The sequence below is a fragment of the Mya arenaria genome, chromosome 6, assembly GCF_026914265.1.
Source record: "Mya arenaria isolate MELC-2E11 chromosome 6, ASM2691426v1".
Classification (NCBI taxonomy): Eukaryota; Metazoa; Mollusca; class Bivalvia; order Myida; family Myidae; genus Mya; species Mya arenaria.
The window spans coordinates 7,919,549-7,940,622 of record NC_069127.1 but is presented as its reverse complement, the minus strand read 5'-3'; the positions used below and the strand labels follow the sequence as shown (position 1 = coordinate 7,940,622).

At 35.4% G+C, this 21,074-nt stretch overlaps 1 protein-coding gene across 1 annotated transcript; it reads left to right on the top strand.

The window, feature by feature from the left end:
* The first annotated feature begins 4,510 nt into the window (after positions 1–4,510).
* LOC128238378 (uncharacterized) lies at positions 4,511–20,041 on the top strand. The gene is made up of 4 exons (XM_052954241.1): positions 4,511–4,629; positions 7,156–7,324; positions 10,488–10,617; positions 18,700–20,041. Exons 1-4 carry the CDS (start codon positions 4,627–4,629, stop codon positions 18,863–18,865), a joined length of 468 nt encoding a protein of 155 aa, XP_052810201.1. The 5' UTR covers positions 4,511–4,626; the 3' UTR covers positions 18,866–20,041.
* The last annotated feature ends 1,033 nt before the right edge of the window (positions 20,042–21,074 follow it).

Here is a 21,074-nt window from a genome sequence, read left to right as displayed (position 1 = left end):
GGATTTAGATTACAGCCATATTTAAACATATTAAATATTACTAAATTTAGAATGTCGGTGTCGAAACTGAGGCTATCTTTACATATATAAACTATAAAGCTTTGCAACAGGTCGAAAAGACCGCAATCAACGCCCCTATCGTATATGCACTGTTTGTACTTGACTAGAATATGTAAATACCACTTTCATTTAAAAAGCACATCATTAAATGAGCTAAGGATGAGATATAAACCTAGGTATTATAAACAACATCCTAGTATGTATAAATTATTTGAGTTGATCAATGCAGAAAATGCAACAATTAAAAAAAAATAGTGTGTTTATGTACAAGGCGTTCGAACATAATTATAGAAAATTAAACGTGAACATGATGTGTAAAAACAGCAGGGTTTGTGTACGTATAATGTCATTCATGAATAAGTATTGCTATTATATTTTATTATTGAAATTATTGATATGTTATATGTTATCTTTAATGTAATCGCATGTGTATTTATGAACATGTACACATGTTTTATACTCGCCAGTTTAAGGATATCTGATCACATTGGTCTATGATCTGATAAATAAAGGCTCTGTTATTTCTGTTCTCTACGATAACCGTACAGACAAATTAGTCTCATTTCGAAAAGAATCAACATTTTAAGAATATTCTAGTACACGTATATATCAGATCGATTGCAAAATTGATATGATTATTGTTTACCAAAAGTACCAGTTCCGCAAACGTTTATTAAATATCGTATCCAGTGTGTGTATACCACGTGATAAATATAAAATTTGAAGACCTTAGATCAAACTTTTCTCGTTACCAATAAGATATGGTTTTAGCCATCCGACCGTCAGACGGCGCGAAGGACTGACATGTATTTTTTTCCCAAGTGGTCATAATAATACTGCGTGAAACGTTTAGGCCTCCGTTAAACGATTTTTTAATTATTTTGCACAATGTTATTTTGGAAAATTTGATTTCATGTAAAAATTAAGTGTCGGTTATTTATAAAAAAAAATGAAACGAGTTAAATTTCCCCACATGGGAGTGCATGCTTTCAAATATTCCTTTGTTGAACAGTATTTGTATCTCACTTACTGCAGCTATAGAAAAAAGAAAATACAACCAATGTGACCCTGATCTTTGACAACTATCATGTCATATTGAGTCATTTACGTGGTTCGTCAAATACAAGTTTTTGATTTGTTACACTAAATGGAAACCGGTGTGTATGATCTTGACCTTGATTACACATCTCATCTCTTAACTGAAGTTCATTTCCCAAAAGTTCCAAAGACACATTTCAAGAAAATACTCATTTTTTTTCAATAAAAAGTATTATTATATTTAGGGATGACAAAGGCAAAAGAAAATCCACGGTTATAGATTGTTCGCAAGTACATAAAGAAATCGTCCAATTTGCAGCCACCAAATCAAATGTTCGAAGTTACATGCATATAGAGAAATTTAAGACGTTTACAATTCTGCGGAAGATGCTTCAATTGTGTACCTCCGGCGAAGGCCGACGGCGTCGATTTTGTTCCAAGGCCACTTAGTAGGGTCAAAGATCGGGTCGTGCAATTCAGTGACAAGAGCAACATCTTCCGTGGCTCTCTCCATATCTTCCATCATGTATTGGAGATCAACAAGACGGTGATTGAGCCATCTCTGTCGGTTAATCCTGATTGTCATAGGTGACTCCGGCGTGCGCGAGTTTTTGCCAGGCGTAGTGCAGCGCTCGCTCAGAATGACCCGAGTAAGGAGCAGTGGGTAGTGCGTCTTGTAAAACGTGTAAGTTTCCGCATTTTTCTTAAAGGAGAGAATTTTCAGATATATGCTCTCAGCAAGGTCAATGAAAAGCTCTTCGTTTTGCTGAAGGGGAATGGGTCGATTAATGGTCGGTCTCCTGAACAGGAACGTGAGAGTCGGAGCACGCCGCAAGCTTAACGGTAGTGACGTACTTGAGTTGCTATAAGTAGACGTTGCACATGGAGGATAATTGCATTGACGGCTTGTCGGCGTTGTCGGTGGGGAGAATGTTATTGATTCGTGAGGACAACAATAATTTAAAAACAATGGCCTTGAAATGTGAACCATTAAATCATTATTAAAGCGACCTTGATTTATGTGTGTTGTCCAAGTGCTGCCATCTGATAAGCGGAACCGGTTTTCGGGGGAACCTGCCGGGGCGACCTGTTCTCGGGCCGGAAGTGACCTGAGACAGTATGCAGTCCGCTGTACAATGAGATGGCCCGGTATGTGAGGTCTGGAACGCTCCCTGTCTGCAATCCAAGGTCTTGGGTAGTATTTCTCAATCTTTGCTTTATTTCTCAACGCTACAACAAAAGAAGGCAGTGTTCAAACGCACTGGTGGATTAAAACATAAAGGATGCAACACATGGTTAAAAGTTGAATTTATTTCTAGCACTTATCTATAACTACAAAGTTCCATATATTCATGTACAGTGTGTGTATACCACATGTGACAAATTGCGTCATAAATGCTTCGTCGGAAGGCAACAAGAATACTTTAAAGGCCTAGTTCAAGCCTTCTATAAGTGACCCCCCCCCATCTCTGTTTATTGATCTAAATCTTCCTGCCTGATCCCTCTTATCAGATCTCCGATCTGAGTATCCTGCTGTGCAGTTTTGGGAGTTGAAGTATAGAAAAGGACCCTAAATGGCTCTGAGCCAATACACGAATACACAGGAAATTGGCCCCTACTGAGACACTAGTGCAATTAGCAGGAGAGGCACAGCAAGGGATTATCATGCCTAACATTCCTTAAACTATCCATTTAAACAGAAATAATTTTCACCATCTTGAATGAAACATTGCGCAGTCTACGCCCCTTACAGCGCCCCGCCTTCGGTCTTTTACTGGAGTTTGATTGAGAGTTTAGTTTTTCAATACGAACACTTCGCCAAACCTCTTCACAAAACGGCCGTCTAACGGAGCACTGACAAAACATTATTTTGGAAACAGGTTTGATGAAACTAATCACCTTGTCATACTCCGGTAATAAAACGAAGGCGAGGCTCTTAAAGCGGCATAGACTGCTCTTTGTTTCATTTAAATTGATGTAGTTAATAAAAATATATCTTTGTTTCAAGTATTCATTTTAAGAAAAATGTTGCCGTGGCTTATGACGTAAATTATCACGTGGTATGCACACACTGATGTAATATACGACAGTTAGCATAAATGATAAAACATCAACAGTTGAAATAGGAGCTGAATAATAAACAATAATTGCAAAATATGGTAGAAAATACTTTATTTTGCCGGCCCGCTTTTAAAAATTAATTGGCTAAAGGGTTGAATAAACAACATTCTGTTCAAATCGGTATCTGTGAGTTTCTGTCTGGTGTTTGCTCATAAAGGTAAAATAACTCAGATGAATATATGTATATATAAAAAGTAACACATTGCAGGTATAAAATGACATAATGACCTTAGCCATATTAACCAATGTTAAGTTATTTCTTTTGAATATTACAACCAAAAGGCTTTCATGTAGATGCTTGTGTCAACAGTGCTATTTAATGTAAATAGTGAAATGTGCATAAAGGTCCGGAACAATTAGAATACTTAAATTAAATACATGCAGATTTACACGACACTGTAAGATATGCCTAATTGAGCATTATCGATGGCAGGGAGGTACGTGGTCGTCACGCGCACTTGCTGAAATGATTCTATGCGGTGTATGAAAGGCTTTATGAACCTGTTCACAAGTTCCATAGGACATTTTTGCGAGATCGTGCCGCCTTCATACGCGAACATATCGTTTTATTTGACTTAAACTAAAGAAATACACCACCGTCTTCAGGGAGCCCGATCTTGAAGAAATGATTATTCCATTTCCAGGCGTATACGAAGAGTTTTTTTTCCATAAATTAACCATCACCGTGGATACAATGAACATAGAGTTGTTCGTTGCGCTTTTGCTTTTTGTCGAACTTTGTCGAGAAATAGTGTAAAAACTTGAAAAATACCTGGTTTGTCGACGTTTTCAAAAACCACGTGAAATCATTTTAGCAAGTGCGAGTGACATACCTTCCTACCATTGATAATCATGTTTCCGGACAAAAATTCCTAGATCTAACGTAGAAGAAAATCATTGTTGTCAATTTCCCGCCATATAGCATACCAGTTTTTGAACTCGTGTTAAAAAGCGAATTTTCCTGCAAATTTGTCATTAACAAAATCGTTTTGATGTCAAATCTACTGTCATTCTCCATATTTTGGTAGTGAATACACGGTTGAAGGTTAGGGTTAGGTATACAACGTCGTTGTTTCTATCTCAACATGACGTCACAGTGTACATGATGTCACTTATTCACGTACACTACTACTCAGTAGTCCTTTTTGAAGATAAAAATCAAAAAGAGAAAAAATATATGAGAAGTTCTTCCAAAAAAGTCAGCTCGGGAAAATAGCAAGATACTGAAAACGAAAAAAAACTGAAAAGCGTTTGTCGAGATCCTGTTATCCTTTTGTCAGTTAAATGTATGGTTGTGTTTAACCTTTTTCTTTTGAGTATAAAAAGGCAAAAGCAGTCTGTCCTTCCCACCCCTTCTCCGGCGTGCATTTACTTCCGCATTCTAAAGGGCGCAATTAAAAGACCAAAATGGTAAGGGTACATCTATTTTCTAAAAAACTTGATCAATTTATTTTGTCCTTAGAGCGTTTCCTAATTATTCTATTATAAGTTTGATTAGTATTGTTTCTTGTTTTGGCCGATAATCGTAGGTTTCCGGGTTCTGGATACAGAGTGCCTAAGTAATTAATTGCCCTCTTTCAGTCTTTGTTTTCGGAAAGGTTGAACGTGTCATTGGGGCAAGTGCGTTAAAGAAAATAAAAACGCTAGCCATATCATAACTTTTAATAGAGAATGAAATTTTTAAAGATATAATTCCCAGATTACATGGCAAAAGGGTACTGGGCAGTAACCTAATTCCGGATCAATTTTGAAGTTTTCTTAAAATATTGTCATAATTACTGAACATAAGTGCATGGAATTTTAATAGAGAAATGTTGGGTACTATATCAACCAAAATGGAAAAAGAATAAAAGAAAAAAACAATCAAATATAATATAATATTCAGTATGAAATAAGGGCATAAACGACGTCTAAAAACCTGCATTCAGTGCCTAAATATTCGTATTTTTTTCAAAGAACAAACTAAACATTATTAAGTCAATACAAATATTTAATTGCTACTTAAATGAACATCATGTATTACCTGTATATAAATTTTATACTTCACTGAAGTATTTGTATGTGTATTTTCGGCGTATCCAAACTACTAATTTGTCCGAATTTGCATAATTTTGAAAGTGCGAATCTGCTTCTTTTTTGCTTCATTTTCATATCAAATGCTGCATAGCACAAAACAATGACATCGTCAATTTATTTACTTTTTATGTAATTGGCATTGTATTTCGTGATTGACGATAAGTCATAAACATCGTATAGTAGGTCTAGTGTTTAAAGATAACCCTGTCGAACCTCAATATAAAAGCTCGCGCTGTGTGACGTCATCCCCCACGTGACTTAATATTGACATTTAGGAAAGCGAAAGTTTAGAGTTATTTATTTATTGAAATTAATCTTTTATCGGTCAAAATTTAAGTGTCCTGATGGAATACCGGACTTCAAAGTTCAGGTGTCCCTTCCGAAAAATCGGTGTCCTCGGGATCCCCAGACCACGATAGTGTCGAACGCTGGTGATCCATGGATGTTTTGCAATCCTTATACCATACATGTGATAATTTCTTGGGTCGATTCCGGGACACTCGTCGTAATGTCAACGCACACTAGGGGGGTCCGGGGGCATGCCCACCCGGATTTTTTTTTAAATGGGGAACGTCTGTGGTGCATTCTATAGCATATCTGGGGCTATTTTAGTTGTTTTTAACGTCGGGAAAATGTACCTATTTTGACTGCCAAGACGTATTTTTTACTTGACATGGTTGTTTTTTTCTGCATTTTCTTGAAAAAATAAAACCACCAGATATTTTCCCAGACTTTAAATGAAGTGCTAACCAGGAGGATATGCAGTCTACTTTCGGTTTCATCAAAACAGGAAATAAACAACTAAACGGGCACCTGTTTACCCGCGCTTTTGAGAACATGCGTTACAAAATATTTATTTTTTCATCACATTTAAAACGTTTGCAATTTATGACACACAATATTTTCCAGACGATAAAGAAGATTTTCCAGTCGATGAGCTTTTTTCCGTTTGGAGATGCATATAATTTTGATAGAGACGTGTCAACAATCGGCTGTATAAAGCGATCACGTGACTTACCATGGTGGACTTACAAATTTGAAAGGAATATGGGATGTTTTCCGTGTTTTAATTTTGTTTTTTTACTCATTTTGTCACTTTCTTTGAACTTACTTTCATGCTCGTTTGTTGGTAAAATGTGTGAAAAATATCAATTCATCAATTAAAAGCTATCATTCATAAGACCAAACAAATCCATATGAAAACAATGAATTTGTATACAAGAACCCTCCCCCACTCGTAAAGCACAACAATAGGCCGATAGATCAATTATCGGGTGATTGACGATGACCTCGACGACACACGTACCAATTAACGGATTAGTGTCAACATGTCCTGTGTTTTACGACCAGTGTCCCGGACAGGCAAAATAGCTGACTTACATTGGTAAAATTAAGATAATCGATTACGATTCCGAGATTATTTTTTTTTGTTTTTTTTATGACTTTCCGGGACAAACATGCACCCTCCGTGACTCCGTGACAGAGATACGATTTCCGGGACAATCCCGGACGTCCGGGACGTTATCACATGACTCAAAAGGAGCAGATATTCCTGCGTGCTGTCTCTGACTGCTCTTGTTTTAGACAAATGCCATTAAATGTTCTTACTGCTAAGAGATCAAAATGTAGCAAATGGGGGAATGACATCACAGGGAGTGTGCGCATCTTTGAGGCGTCTCTGTTATGCTGACCTATATTTAAGATAAGTTATTGATAAATAGAAATCACGCTTAACATTTGGGAATCTAGTGTTTAGAAAAACAGCATATATAACTTACCAATCAAGTTCCTATCTTTATTAATCCTTTTTGATGATGAGGGTTCTGAATGTATTTGTCCATGTTTGTTTGTGTTTTTCAGTCTTCTGGTATAAGTCCAAATTCTGATTGTTCGGCGAAATGGGATGAATTGATGCAAAAAAGGCTTCACAGCTATATTGTTTACAAAATAAGCGATGACGCAAAGCAAATAGAAGTCGATAGATGTGGAGAGAAAAAATCGGTGAAAGGGAAGGGAGGTGACGATGAAGGTAAGTTATGTACTTCTTAAGCTTAAAGCTCCATTTGGAAGTATAAGCCCTGCTTCCTCCTTTGGTCATCTAACCTATTAGAGATGTTGTCCTGACCTGCAGATGATTGTAATGAAAATTGGACCTCAAATTTTCAAATCATACTGCTAATGTAAAAGGGTACACAGTCATGTACATTTAAACACTGTTAATCCGAAATCGTGGGGACCCTGATAAAATTTTCGAAATAACAATATTTCAGAATTGAAATAATATGTTGTTTATATAATATTTTGTGCAAAGTTTGATAAATTAAAGTGTAATAAAATTTAATTTTCATCAAATTTGACATGTTTTTCTGTTTGTTTATGAATATAATGTGGAAATAATTCAGATAACGAAATAAAATTTATATGACTGGATTGGAAATTTAATTCTCTAAAAGCTTTACATTGATGACTTATTGATTAAACCAAAAGAAATGCTAAGAAAATAGGTTTGTAATACATGAGGGTCAAAATTCCACTAATAACCAATAATCTCCTATGAAGTAGGGGTACTGATATGAACTGATAAGCCATACACTGGCAGCCTGATATGGCTTGGTTTAACATTAAGTAAAGGGTTAACTCACTTTTGTTCACATTTTATTCACTTATTAACTTAACAATTATATTTTAAACAGTACTAGGATAACATCCAGTGAAAGAATGATAACACGTACTAAAAGATAATTCTACACAAATATTGGTTTTGAGATCAAGCAAATGTATTTCTTAAAACTATTTAATAAATGAAAGAACTCAAAACCACAGTTTTCCAGTTTTTAAAACTTTTTGAAAAGCTTTTATCAAAATACTAAAGGCTAAGTTAAAGCCTGGACACAAGCGCCAATGGTCACAGCCACCTGCCTGCCCAATGGTATATCCAAATCTATTAACTAGGTTTTTTCCTTTTCCTTTGCAAAACTTGGGTCAGAAATTAATTCTCTATTAAAATACATTGTCATATCTCATGCCATGGAAATGACTAGACAATGTGACTTGAAAAATAACTCGCAAAATGAATATAGGCATTAGCTATCAAATATAATCTACAGCTATTACTCTTGCAATGACTACACGATTGACCTTTGTTGCCATCTAAGTCCTGGAAGAGAATTTACAAAAACCTACTTCGTATTGTAAACCATTTCAGCACCAAAAATGTCACAGAAAATTCCTGCCTGGGCGAACAAGATTTATTTTTAGGCTTTCTCAGAAATTACATTTTTTTAACTTGCAGATTTTCCTTTTTTTTTTGAGATATCTTGTTCAAATTTAGACAAGTAATAGAAAAACATAAACATTTAAACAAAAGACTCTTTTACTTCTTTTGTACTGCAGATACTGATTGTGTCAACTTTTCATATACAGCAAAAAAAAAAGATTTCAAGAAAATACAAAAATATGCAATATATCTTTCAGAAACAAAAACCATTTAGCATAAATATTAAACATTTGAATGATTTCCATATATAGTTTAGATATACACATGAACATCTAAAAAATCTACAAACATTTATTCACAAAACAAAGTGTGATTAATATCTTTTTCCAATTACACAGTCTGACACATTTTTTTTTCCTCTTTGACTAATATTTACAAAATATACACCATCCGGCTTGATTGATGTTTTTGTGTGAATAGTAAAAATCATGGGATTGTATGAAGCCCATAGGAATGTCATTCAGGTTAATTTTTAGCGTCATCCTACTGTCCATGAACATTGGCTCATCGGCATCCAAAGCCTCCACCACGAGCATGCCCTTGTTGCCTCATGGGGACAGGAATTTCATGATCCGCTGCGTCGGAGGAATCTGAAATTTAAATAAGCAATATTAATAGGCCTTTATTATTTGACTTAGAAATTCTGGTTAAGGTTTTGCATGCAAGCACACATAGGATAATATCTCAGCAACAACTTGATGTACTGTGAAATCATTAATGGTCGTGGGGCATAAATGTTCAAGATCCCACGAAATAAAGACCCTTTATTCACTTTTTCAATTGCCATGTTATGTACATACTCTTGTTTATTCGTACCAGAGGCTGCAGTATACAGCATAATTATCCGTCACACTGTATATCTTACTATAATTGTTTTGTTAATATATTATATCTGCCTTTAACAAATTATAAACCAAATCATTAAAATGTGTTTTTATGAACCAAATGACAGAAGCACGTGGCTAAACGTGTGTTGTTCATAAAAATCTCCAGGTTTACAAGATGTGAGTAATGAGTGTTTGGTTTTCAATTTTTTTTCTTTTTTGAAATAATTAATCGATTACATTGGAGGCTACTGAGCACCCAACGTGACAATGTACAAAACAATGTGTTCATAATACTTATTAAACAAAAACGTGTAAATAAATATTGAAATGATTTGATATGAAATAAGATGATAGTCAAAAGTGATTGAATTTGTAAACATCAGCTATCTTTTGGGATTGCTTACTCAAATATACGGACCTTCTCGGTGTTTTCACAGTTTGCAAAATTCTTAGTTGGCATTCAATGGCTTCCCATATTTATGATCAGGGTACATCTTCTTTTATGACCTTAATTTCCAAATAAATGACATGGGTATATGGACTAATTGGCATGTCGTACCACTTGAGCGAGGTCATAAAACGAGTGACGTAGAGGACGAAAAATCACTGGCCAGCACATGGAGATAATGCAGATGTTTCGATTTATTTTTCAAAATGAAAAACCACGAGTTCAAGAAATTGGCAAATTTTCGGCAAACCACGAAATTTCAAGCCAACAAATATAAATGATTTCACAGTATTGCATTGAGACTTTATACAATGGTATTCAACTACCCAACATAATTGAATAACCAAGTCAGATAACTGTATTTTGCAAATATTGGCCCTTTATTATTAGACTTAAAAATTCTGGTTAAAATTGTCCATGTAACCACATTTATGTTAATATCTCAGCACATCATGTCTTGCATTGAAATCTAATCTAACAGTGATCCATACATGTTTCGACAAAACTTTTTAATCCTTACACTGAAAAGCGGCGGAATAGTCCAGCGCCCTGTCTCTGTGACAGCTCAAGTGGCGCTTGGTTAACAACATTTTCAGTTGTAATAAGATCTTTCTAAATTCAATATTGATTTATTTTGCAGCTACTGATTTTCAAGACTACGACGATATGATTGAGTACATTAAATCCCTTGGAGAGAAGGAGTGCCGTTATATTGTCTTCGACTGCGACTTTTCCAATACCAAGCTGAACAAGGTTCTTTTTATTTTATGGTAAGTTTTTAGCACAAGTGAGTTCATTTTGTAAATATGTTATTATGATTGCCCTTTGTATGTTGTCCATGTTTTTTGTGTAGAAATTCTCCAACTGCTTTCAAATTTTCGCCCAAACTTCACAAGAGTAATCCGAGTGTTCAGTCTTACATGCTGCTTGGGGAGGCAGTTTGCTTAAAACAGATGGTGTGGTTTATATACTCCCAGTTTAATGCCCCAATTTAAAAGCTCACATGAGCTCATGGGCGAGCTCAGCTTCGACACTATCGGTAGTCTGACTGTCAAGACAACCAAATATGTGGTCAGGACAAGTAAATGCCATATATGCTTTGACAATTAATATGTAAAATTTAGTAAATAAATGTTAGGCCACTGTTTTTTTTTATTTTGTTTGTTTAACAAACCCGCCGCTCAATAAAATGCAATTTTAGAAGAAGAAAAAAATTAAATTCTCCAACTTTTATTTCCGGTAACTCTGCTCCGAATTTAACCCGTCAATTAAAATAAAATGTCTGGGAAAGAAAGACACCTCCTTCCATAAAAACTTTTCATCATTTCTATAGCCAGTTGTCTACAAGTCATCCAATTGTAAGTGATCATTTTTGTATTCAGACGTTTAATTAGACAACAAAGCTTGAACAAACATGGCGGACTAGTTAAGCAATTTCTGCGACAGCAACACAGTAAATTCATTTGTTAAAATAGATGAAAATGATACTGTCTCTAATATTATTAACACAAGCATTCCCTTTATGCTGCACATGATAAGTTAAAAATAGTTTTTCCTTTCTTTTGCTGTGTATAAACCTTGGAAGAAAAGTGTGCCCTGGTTTGGGATTTGAACCCACAACAACCGGAGGACTAGCATGGCCATTTAATAACAGGATTCATACTCATGGTTTGGTCTGAAATGGTGTTTGAAAGTCATTTTGGGACCAAATTGAGCTAACTTGTGTTAAGAATGTGAACAGTGTTATGATTGCTAAGAGTATCTAGTTAGTATTACCAGTCATGTGATAATTCAAATGAAACTTAAATGTTTATTATAAAACTTATGTTAAGATTGTGAACAGTACCTAGTCAGTATTAGCTATCATGTGATAATTTAATTGAAACTTATAGTGATCAATATCAAACTGCTGTTAAGATTTAATGATGTGAACACAGTAATTGTTCAGTGATTGGAAGAAAACTATTGTTATACCCCCGACAAACGAAGATTATTGGAGTCACTCTGTGGTAGGTCGGTTTGTCGGTCGGTCCGTTCAGAGTTCGATTTTAGACTCGCCTACTCGCAAAATGCGAGCGACATTTACAAATTGCGAGTGACTTTTATTCACGCTCGCAAAATTCTGCGAGTGGCTTTTTCTAGACCACAAAATGTTAAAAGGAAAGTAGAATAAACATTAACTTAACTCCGCTACGTAGTCGAGTGTAAACAGCCTATAAGTGGCATGTTTACACTACCAGTATAAAGAAGACAGTACGGAGTCATGCTCTAGTAAGTTTTCAAAAATAGAACAAATACGGAAAAGGAGTTTTATCTCGAATCTTTCCGGGATGCTCCGAGGCGTGCATTATACAAAGTGAATACGAATGACGTAATCACCTAGCTCAATCATTGGCTAAATTTAGCGCTTCTGCACACTATATGTAAACCCCATCATCCTTTGAATATATTTTAACTGTCAAAATGAATAGACTACGTTGATCGATATATTTCATGGTCCAAAGTATCCACGCTACATTTACTGTTGCTTTTTTTATTTCAAATTTATTTATTTTAATACTTACAGACTTAATGAAATCTGTAGTGTGCTTGTCGAATGGGTATTAAATTACCCGATGTCGAGGGTAAATATACAAAGTGAACAATGTCAAATTATTGAACAGCTTTGTTATCAAAAAGCTGCCAGCATCAGATGAGTCTTTCCGTACCCCCCAAATAGAATAAGCCATCAACAAGTTCTAGTAGTTGAGTCACTCAAGATTGATACTTTTTAATATTCATAATATGTCTAAGGTGTAAATACTTTTTTAATATTCATAATATGTCTTAGGTGTAAATTTCTACTTTATTTAGACAATATTATAAGGAAATAAAGCAAATAATAAAATTGCAAGTTTAATTTTCATTTTGCGAGTGCTCCTCAAAGTTAAATTCGAACCTTGGGTCCGTTGCAATTTACCATGTCCGGAGCATAACTTAAAAACTACTGGATGGAATTGGATTAAATTTCATACAATGGTAGAGCATAATGAGAGGATGTGCAGTGTACAATTACCATAACTCTATTCTTACTTATTACTGAGTTATTGCCCTTTGTTACTTTTTTTGTCCGGAGTGTAACTTGAAAAGTACTTCATACAATGGTACAGCACAATGAGAGGAAGTGCAGTGTTCAAGAACCATAACTCTACTTTAGCTAATTACTTAGTTATTGCCCTTTATTTATTTTTTTGTTGTCAATTTTTTTTCCAGACATTAACTTGCAAACTAATTGATGGAATTTATTAAAACTTCATTCAATGGTAAAGCACAATGAGAGGAAGTGCAGTGCACAAGAACCTTAACTCTTTCAGCTAATTACAGAGTTACTGCCTCTTGTTACTTTTTTTTTGTCCTGAGCATAACTTGAAAACTATTGGATGGAATTTAATAAAACTTCATACAGTGATAGATCATATTGAGAGGGAGTGCAGTGACAGGAACCGCAATTCTATTTTAGCCAATTACAGAGTTACTGCCCTTTGTTACTTTTTCTTGTCCGGAGCATAACTTGAAAACTATTGGATGGAATTTAATAAAACTTGATACAGTGATAGATCATAATGAGAGGGAGTGCAGTGTACAGGAACCACAATTCTATTTCAGCAAATATCAGAGTTACTGCCCTTTGTTACTTTTTCTTGTCCAAGCATAACTTGAAAACTATTGGATGGAATTTTATAAAACTTCATACAGTGATAGATCATAATTAGAGGGAGTGCAGTGTACAGGAACCACAATTCTATTTCAGCTAGTTACAGAGTTATTGCCCTTTGTTATTTTTTCTTGTCCGGAGCATAACTTGAAAACTATTGGATGGAATTTAATAAAACTTTATACAGTGATAGATCATAATTAGAGGGAGTGCAGTGTACAGGAACCACAATTCTATTTCAGCTAGTTACAGAGTTATTGCCCTTTGTTATTTTTTCTTGTCCGGAGCATAACTTGAAAACTATTGGATGGAATTTAATAAAACTTTATACAGTGATAGATCATAATGAGAGGAAGTGCAGTGTACAGGAACCACAATTCTATTCAGCAAATTACAGAGTTACTGCGCTTTTTTTTTTCTTGTCCGGAGCATAACTTGAAAACTATTGGATGGAATTTAATAAAACTTCATACAGTGATAGATCATAATTAGAGGGAGTGCAGTGTACAGGAACGGCAATTCTATTTCAGCCAAATACAAAGTTACTGCCCTTTGTTACTTTTTTCTTGTCCGGAGCATAACTTAAAAACTACTGGATGGAATTTAATAAAACTTCATACAGTGATAGATCATAATGAGAGGAAGTGCAGTGTACAGGAACCACAATTCTATTCAGCAAATTACAGAGTTACTGCGCTTTTTTTTTCTTGTCCGGAGCATAACTTGAAAACTATTGGATGGAATTTAATAAAACTTTATACAGTGATAGATCATAATGAGAGGAAGTGCAGTGTACAGGAACTGCAATTCTATTTCAGCCAATTACAAAGTTACTGCCCTTTGTTACTTTTTTCTTGTCCGGAGCATAACTTAAAAACTACTGGATGGAATTTAATAAAACTTTATACAATGGTACAGCACAATGAGAAGGAGTTCAGTGAACATGAATCATTACACTATTTTAGCAAATTACAGAGTTATTGCCTTTTTCTGTGTTTTCTTTTGTCAAACTTTTGTCCGGACAGTAACTTGAAAACTACTAGATGGAATTTCATAAAACTTCATACAATGATAAATCATAATGAGAGGCGACGTTCGGGGGTATTAATCACCTTCAGTGATAGCTCTAGTTTTATATAGCAGTGCTGGAAAGATTTAACGCTGTTTGCATGGTGTTTAAATTTTATAATTTCAATAAGTAGCTTAAAGTTTCATTTCCTACCAAAAAAAGAGACAAGATTTTGAAATTTTTATTTACTTTCCTCCTCCTACAAACATATTCAATCATGACGGTTTGTTAAACAAACAATAAAAAATAAAAGGCCTTAGTGATTGTGTTATTTTTTACATGAATAACTGTTTTTAGAAATCATTTATACCTGATATTTGTGATAAAAAAAATAAAAGGTCAGGACAAGTATTGTTTCGTTCAACTTACCCAACTGGAAAAGTGGATTCAAAAGTGAATGGCGAGACCTTGGGTCATATTCATAAAGTGTCTCTGTGTAAAATTTCAACTTGTGGTAAATTGCCTTTTTGCTAAGTTGATTTTGAAGAAAACTAACAATGTTTTAATACCATAAATATGAAAATAGCCAAAATATCAGTCCTAATAATAATTGCATATTAATAAAGTTGCTGAAAAAAGAGGTAGTTTAAAATATTTGTGGTTAAAAATTTGATGTTGAAAATCTCACCAAGAAGCTTTTATGACTACAGCCCCTGGGAGTTGTTGTTATAAGGGACTGTCCTCATCAATTCTTTGCTTCATATAACAGCTCCTCCTAAACCACTAAACCAATTGCAACCAAATTTCACAGGAATATTCCTTGGATGGTTCTCCCTCTAGATTTCTTAAAATAAAAATAAAAATCCATGTAGAACTGTGTGTAGGGCAAACCAAAATAAAATCTTCTCCTAATTAAGAAAACATTGGCCAAATTTCAAAATGATTTCACAGAATTAAATGGTGGTCCTTTATCAAATTCCTTCAATTTGGTTTATAAAAAAAAATTGGCCCACAGGGGGCGGGCTATTACTTTACCATAAGACTTTATTGGTCTTGTTGGTTGGGAAAAAACTTGGCTGACAGGGGGCGGGCTATTTTTCACTTTTTGACTATATGACAAAACTTTGAAAATCATCTTTTCAGAAACTGCTGGCCATGTTTCAAAATGAGTTCACGGCCATGCCCCTCAGGAGATCATTTATCAAATTCCTTCAAGCCATGTTGATTGGGAAAAAACTTAGTGATCAGGGAGCGGGGCTAGCTTTATTCACTATTATGTAATGACTACATGGAAAACTTGAAAATCTTCTACAAAAACCGCTGGCCAGATCTCAAAAGACCACCAATGTCTTTCTTAGCAAATCATTGTTCTCCTTAGCAACTAAATAAATCCATACTAACCAATGAATCTCTTAGCAACTATTGACCTCCATAGCAACTGTCATCTTCCATTGCCATCACAACAATTTGTCCCTGGGAACAAACAGCTTACAATGTAATGAATTCTGTAGAAATACTTTTGATATAACCTTTATAAGGACCAACCTCCTTATTCACAATCCAATTACTTGTCAACTTCTTTAAGCAACATGCTTAAAACCACTGACTTGTTGGGTCATTTTTAATCAGGTGAGCAATATTGATGGCCCTCTTGTTTTGTTTTCTTCCCCCCCCCCCCCCCCCCCCCCAAGGTGGGCATATAAATAAAGCACCATGCATTCGTCCGCCTGTCCCTCAGTGACTCCATGCTGTAATTTTTTCATTCAGATAAGGATTTTAAAATTACTAGGCATAATTTTGTATAAATGAGTGCAGAAATATGACCAGTCCTGTCAAATGCAAGACCCATGACCCTAACTCTAATTTTAAGGTTACACTGGGAGTTTAATTACTCTGTAATGCTGCATATATGCATACTTATAGAGGATTGTAGGTTGTGTCTGGGCTGTAACTTAACCATGCAAAGAGGGATTTTAAAATTACTTGGCTCATGTGTTTGGTACAAGAAGACGACGTGTCGCATGCAAAAGTATTGAAATTTGGTTTGAAGGGAGCTTATGTAAAGGGCTATCTTGGTATTGCTTTTTAGTGGGTGGCACTTCAAATAGAAAATTGGTTTCCGACCACTAACTGAAGTTATGATTGATAGGTAGTAAATAAAATTGTTGTGTAGGTAGCTTTTGTAAAGAGCTAGCTTGAAATTGAACTTGATGGGGTGGGGTCAAGGAAACAAAAATGGAAAAATGGTTTCTGACCATTAACTAAGGTTAGGATTGATAGAAAGTGATAAAACTTGTGTGAAGGTAGAGCATGTGAAGAGTTAGCTTGGGATTTGTTTTGACAGGTTTGGGTTCAAGGGCAAGGCCACAAAAAATAGAAAAATGGTCTGGCCATTAACTTAAGCTAGGATCGATAAATAGTAATGATACTTGATGTGTATCGGCCCTGATATCTGTGATAGTGTGTATAAATGTAGCATTGAATATGTTATATAAAAGTGTTTATAATCAGATTTATTTTTCTGCCTCAAAACTTACCGGTAGTATTAATGTTGCTGCGAAATTAAACAAATAAGATACTGACTTCAGTTATGTCTCTTACAAAAAGTAAAGAGAATTTAGGCTGCTGCTTTTTTTCTAACTCATTCAATAAAAATACAATCATATGCAAAATCCAGTTTTGTCGCATTGCGGCATTTCTAGTTTTCATTATCCTCTGCTGACAATGCTACATCTTCATTCTGGCGTTGAAAGAATGAAGATTTATTGTTGTCTATCCTTTGATCCAGAGCCATTTCTATGTAACTTCTGGACAGTATTTTATGAAACTTCTCTCAAGTTTTTCAACCATTTTGTGCTAGTGCATACTCAAAATTCATTTGAAACCGTTCATTACTAAGTCTTGCCCTTTAAAAAGCTTGAATTAATCAATAGTATTGTTGATATTGCCCTGACTGTAAAATTGATATGCTGGGAGGGATTTTGAGTTTGCAATATCTTTGTTACATGAACGCAATGTGTCCAATTGACTTGATCCCTTTTTGAAAGGTCAAGGTCACACTTATATTTTGATCACCTTGGGTTGAAACATGTAAGAGAAAAGGTGTTAATTTGTGGGCTAAAATGTTTACATGCAAAGGTTATTATGTCCTGAAGCTGTGCATATTTTTAAACATGGCATATTTTAATGTGCTGTTTGTTGTTGATACATTTTTTCAGTTTATAAAGTTGGCATGTGCAGGACTCATCTGGAAGATCATACATACTTTTTATTGCATGTGTTGTTTTGCAAGACACCGGTCCCAAGCTCTTACATCACTCCCCCACACTTGGTTAGCCATAATGGGGTCTGGCACACCCACACTTGGTTAGCCATAATGGGGTCTGGCATACCCACACTTGGTTAGCCATAATGGGGTCTGGCACACCCACACTTGGTTAGCCATAATGGGGTCTGGCACACCCACACCTGGTTAGCCATAATGGGGTCTGGCACACCCACACTTGGTTAGCCATAATGGGGTCTGGCACACCCACACTTGGTTAGCCATAATGGGGTCTGGCACACCCACACTTGGTTAGCCATAATGGGGTCTGGCACACCCACACCTGGTTAGCCATAATGGGGTCTGGCATATACTTAATAGTTTATTAGTCTTTTTCTTTAATGTAAAATTACATGTAGAAATATGTAGGTGTATTGCAAAGTCAGTTGAAGTAGATTGCACTTGTTTAAAGCGCCTAGTTTAAGGAATGTTTGGCATGATAAACCTTTCTATACATCTTCTGCTAATTACACTGGTGTCACAGTAGGGGCCAATTTCCTGTATATTGGCTTATTGGCTTGGGGCCATTTAGGGTCCAATATTATATTAAAACCTCACCAAACTGCACAGCAGGATACTCAAATGGGAGATATGATAAGACGGCACCAGGCAATTAGATTAAGATCAATACAGAGGTTGTGTACTATACACCGATTTGGGGGTTGGGGTCACTTATAGAAGGCTTTAACTAGGCCTTTATAAGGTCATTCTTCACTTACTATGTCACAGCTCTTGTCAGACGTAGCATACATGTACATGTATAAAATAGTGATATTTCACTGTTTAAAACAGGATACTTCTAACTATTTCCGTTTCCATGCTAGGTGTCCAGACACTGCCAATATCAAGAACAAGATGGTGTACACTGCAAGCCAAAAAGGCCTTTGTGAGAAGTTAACTGGCGCAAAAACCATGGTGCAGTGCAATGATTTTTCTGATCTTGCATGGAAAGACCTCTCCGAAAAGGCTACACGATTCTCTACCAAGTAGGCCAACAACATGCTGAGATGTTCAACTTGATTATGCATTGGCATAGTGGACATGTAATCCTATAATCAATGTAAACAAAACATACACCTTGCGGTTTTGTTGAGAAATAAAGCTACTATTACTCCTTTTTGCTGTGTTTTATTTAGGTTTAACAACAAGGATATATACAAAAATCTGTGTTAATATTATAACTTTGTACTGTTGTTTGAAATACTCTGAATCTTGATAGAAGAGATGGTATTATTATATTAGTATTGAAACTGATATTCACTGCTGGTCAGGTTTGGTTAAGGGGACCATTTCTGTGTTTTTATATCTATTAACTGGATGTAAAAACTTCTGCTATTATTTTCAACATCCTTGTTGTATATTTTTTAAGGTCTAGCAAGTTCTTGTTTGAATCATTGCTGTTATGGACTAGGCTCAATATCTCATGTCATAAAGTAATGCTTGGTTGGCTGCTAGAAAGAACACTTTAAATGTAAAAAATGAATTTAATTATTCTAAAATTCTTATTCTCTTTCAAAAAAAAAGAAAGATCATATTATAAAACGTGCTTAAAGATGCTTTAGCTGAAATTAACTTTAATTATGAATATCACCATTTCCAATTAAGAAAGAAACATATTTTTTCCCAATCTTTTTTTACAGTTCATTATCTCACCATTTCAATTTGACTCTTGTTGACAAATATTTTTCTGAGTTTAAAGGGACTATTTCATACTGTATAAAGTCAAACATTTGTTTTTAGCTCTTGGGAAAATGCTGATGAAAATCTGTTCAAATAAGACCTTTAGTTTTAGTTATTTCTTAAAAATTTAAGAGAAAAGGCTCTATTTTGCTGAAAGCATTAGTAACGCTAATCATATTCGGTCTGGTTTTCCAAGAAAATGTTCAGTTGATATTCTGCCAGTAACTTTACCGTATTTGTTCTTGAAAATACTTAAAATATCTAATTTTTAAGAATGATATAAAAATTGTCACCAACATCATATTTGTGAGCGAGTCCCTTTAAAATGAATTTGTAATGTGTATAGTAGGCTTTCTTAAGGTGCACATACACCCACTTCACTGAACTTAATTTCTTAGCTTCATGCTGTTATCGATGTCTATATTCCAAATAATTTACAAGCTTTCTGTATCATTTTGTGTAGTAAATAAATATTCTGTAAAATTGCTTAGTTTTTAGCTTGACTATTCGAAGAATAAGGAGAGCTATCCTAGTCACCCGAGCGTCGGTGTCGGTGTAACCACTTGTGTTAAAGTTTGCGTACAACTTCAAATATTTTCAAAGTCCATTGACATATGGCTTTGAAACTTTGCACACTTGTTCACCATCATGCCCCTAACCTGTACACAGGAGGAGGTAACTCTATCAAGCATTTTGACAAAATTATGCCCCTTTTCTACTTAGAATTTACTTAAAGTTTGTGTACCACCAAGTATTTTCAAAGTCCATTGACATCTGGCTTTGAAAGTTTGCACGCTTGTTCACCATCATGCCTCTCCAACCTGTACACAGGAGGAGGTAACTATAACAAGCATTTTGACAAAATATTGCCCCTATTATGCCCCCTGAAGGTGGGCATATTAAAATTGCACCGTCCGTCCGTCCGGCTGGCCGGCTCTGTAACTCCCTTGTATGTACAAATTTTAAAATAACTTGCCACATGTGTTCCACATACCAAGACGACGTGTGGCGTGCAAGACTCGTGTCCCTACCTCAAAGGTCAAGGTCACACTTAGTGTTTATTCACAATGGAGTGCTGCATATAAGGACATAGAGTATAGGTTGTCGTGTCCGGGCTGTAACTTTCCCTTGTATGGACAGATTTTAAAATAACTTGCCACATGTGTTCCACATACCAAGACGACGTGTCGCGTGCAAGACCCGTGTCCCTGCCTCAAAGGTCAAGGTCACACATAGTGTTTATTCACAATGGAGTGCTGCATATAAGGACATAGAGTATAGGTTGTCGTGTCCGGGCTGTAACTTTCCCTTGTATGGACAGATATTAAAATAACTTGCCACATGTGTTCCACATACCAAGACGACGTGTCGCGTGCAAGACCCGTGTCCCTACCTTAAAGGTCAAGGTCACACTTAGTGTTTATTCACAATGGAGTGCAGCATATATATTTACATAGAGTATAGTTTGTCGTGTCCCGGCTGTAACTTTCTATTGTATGGACAGATTTTAAAATAACTT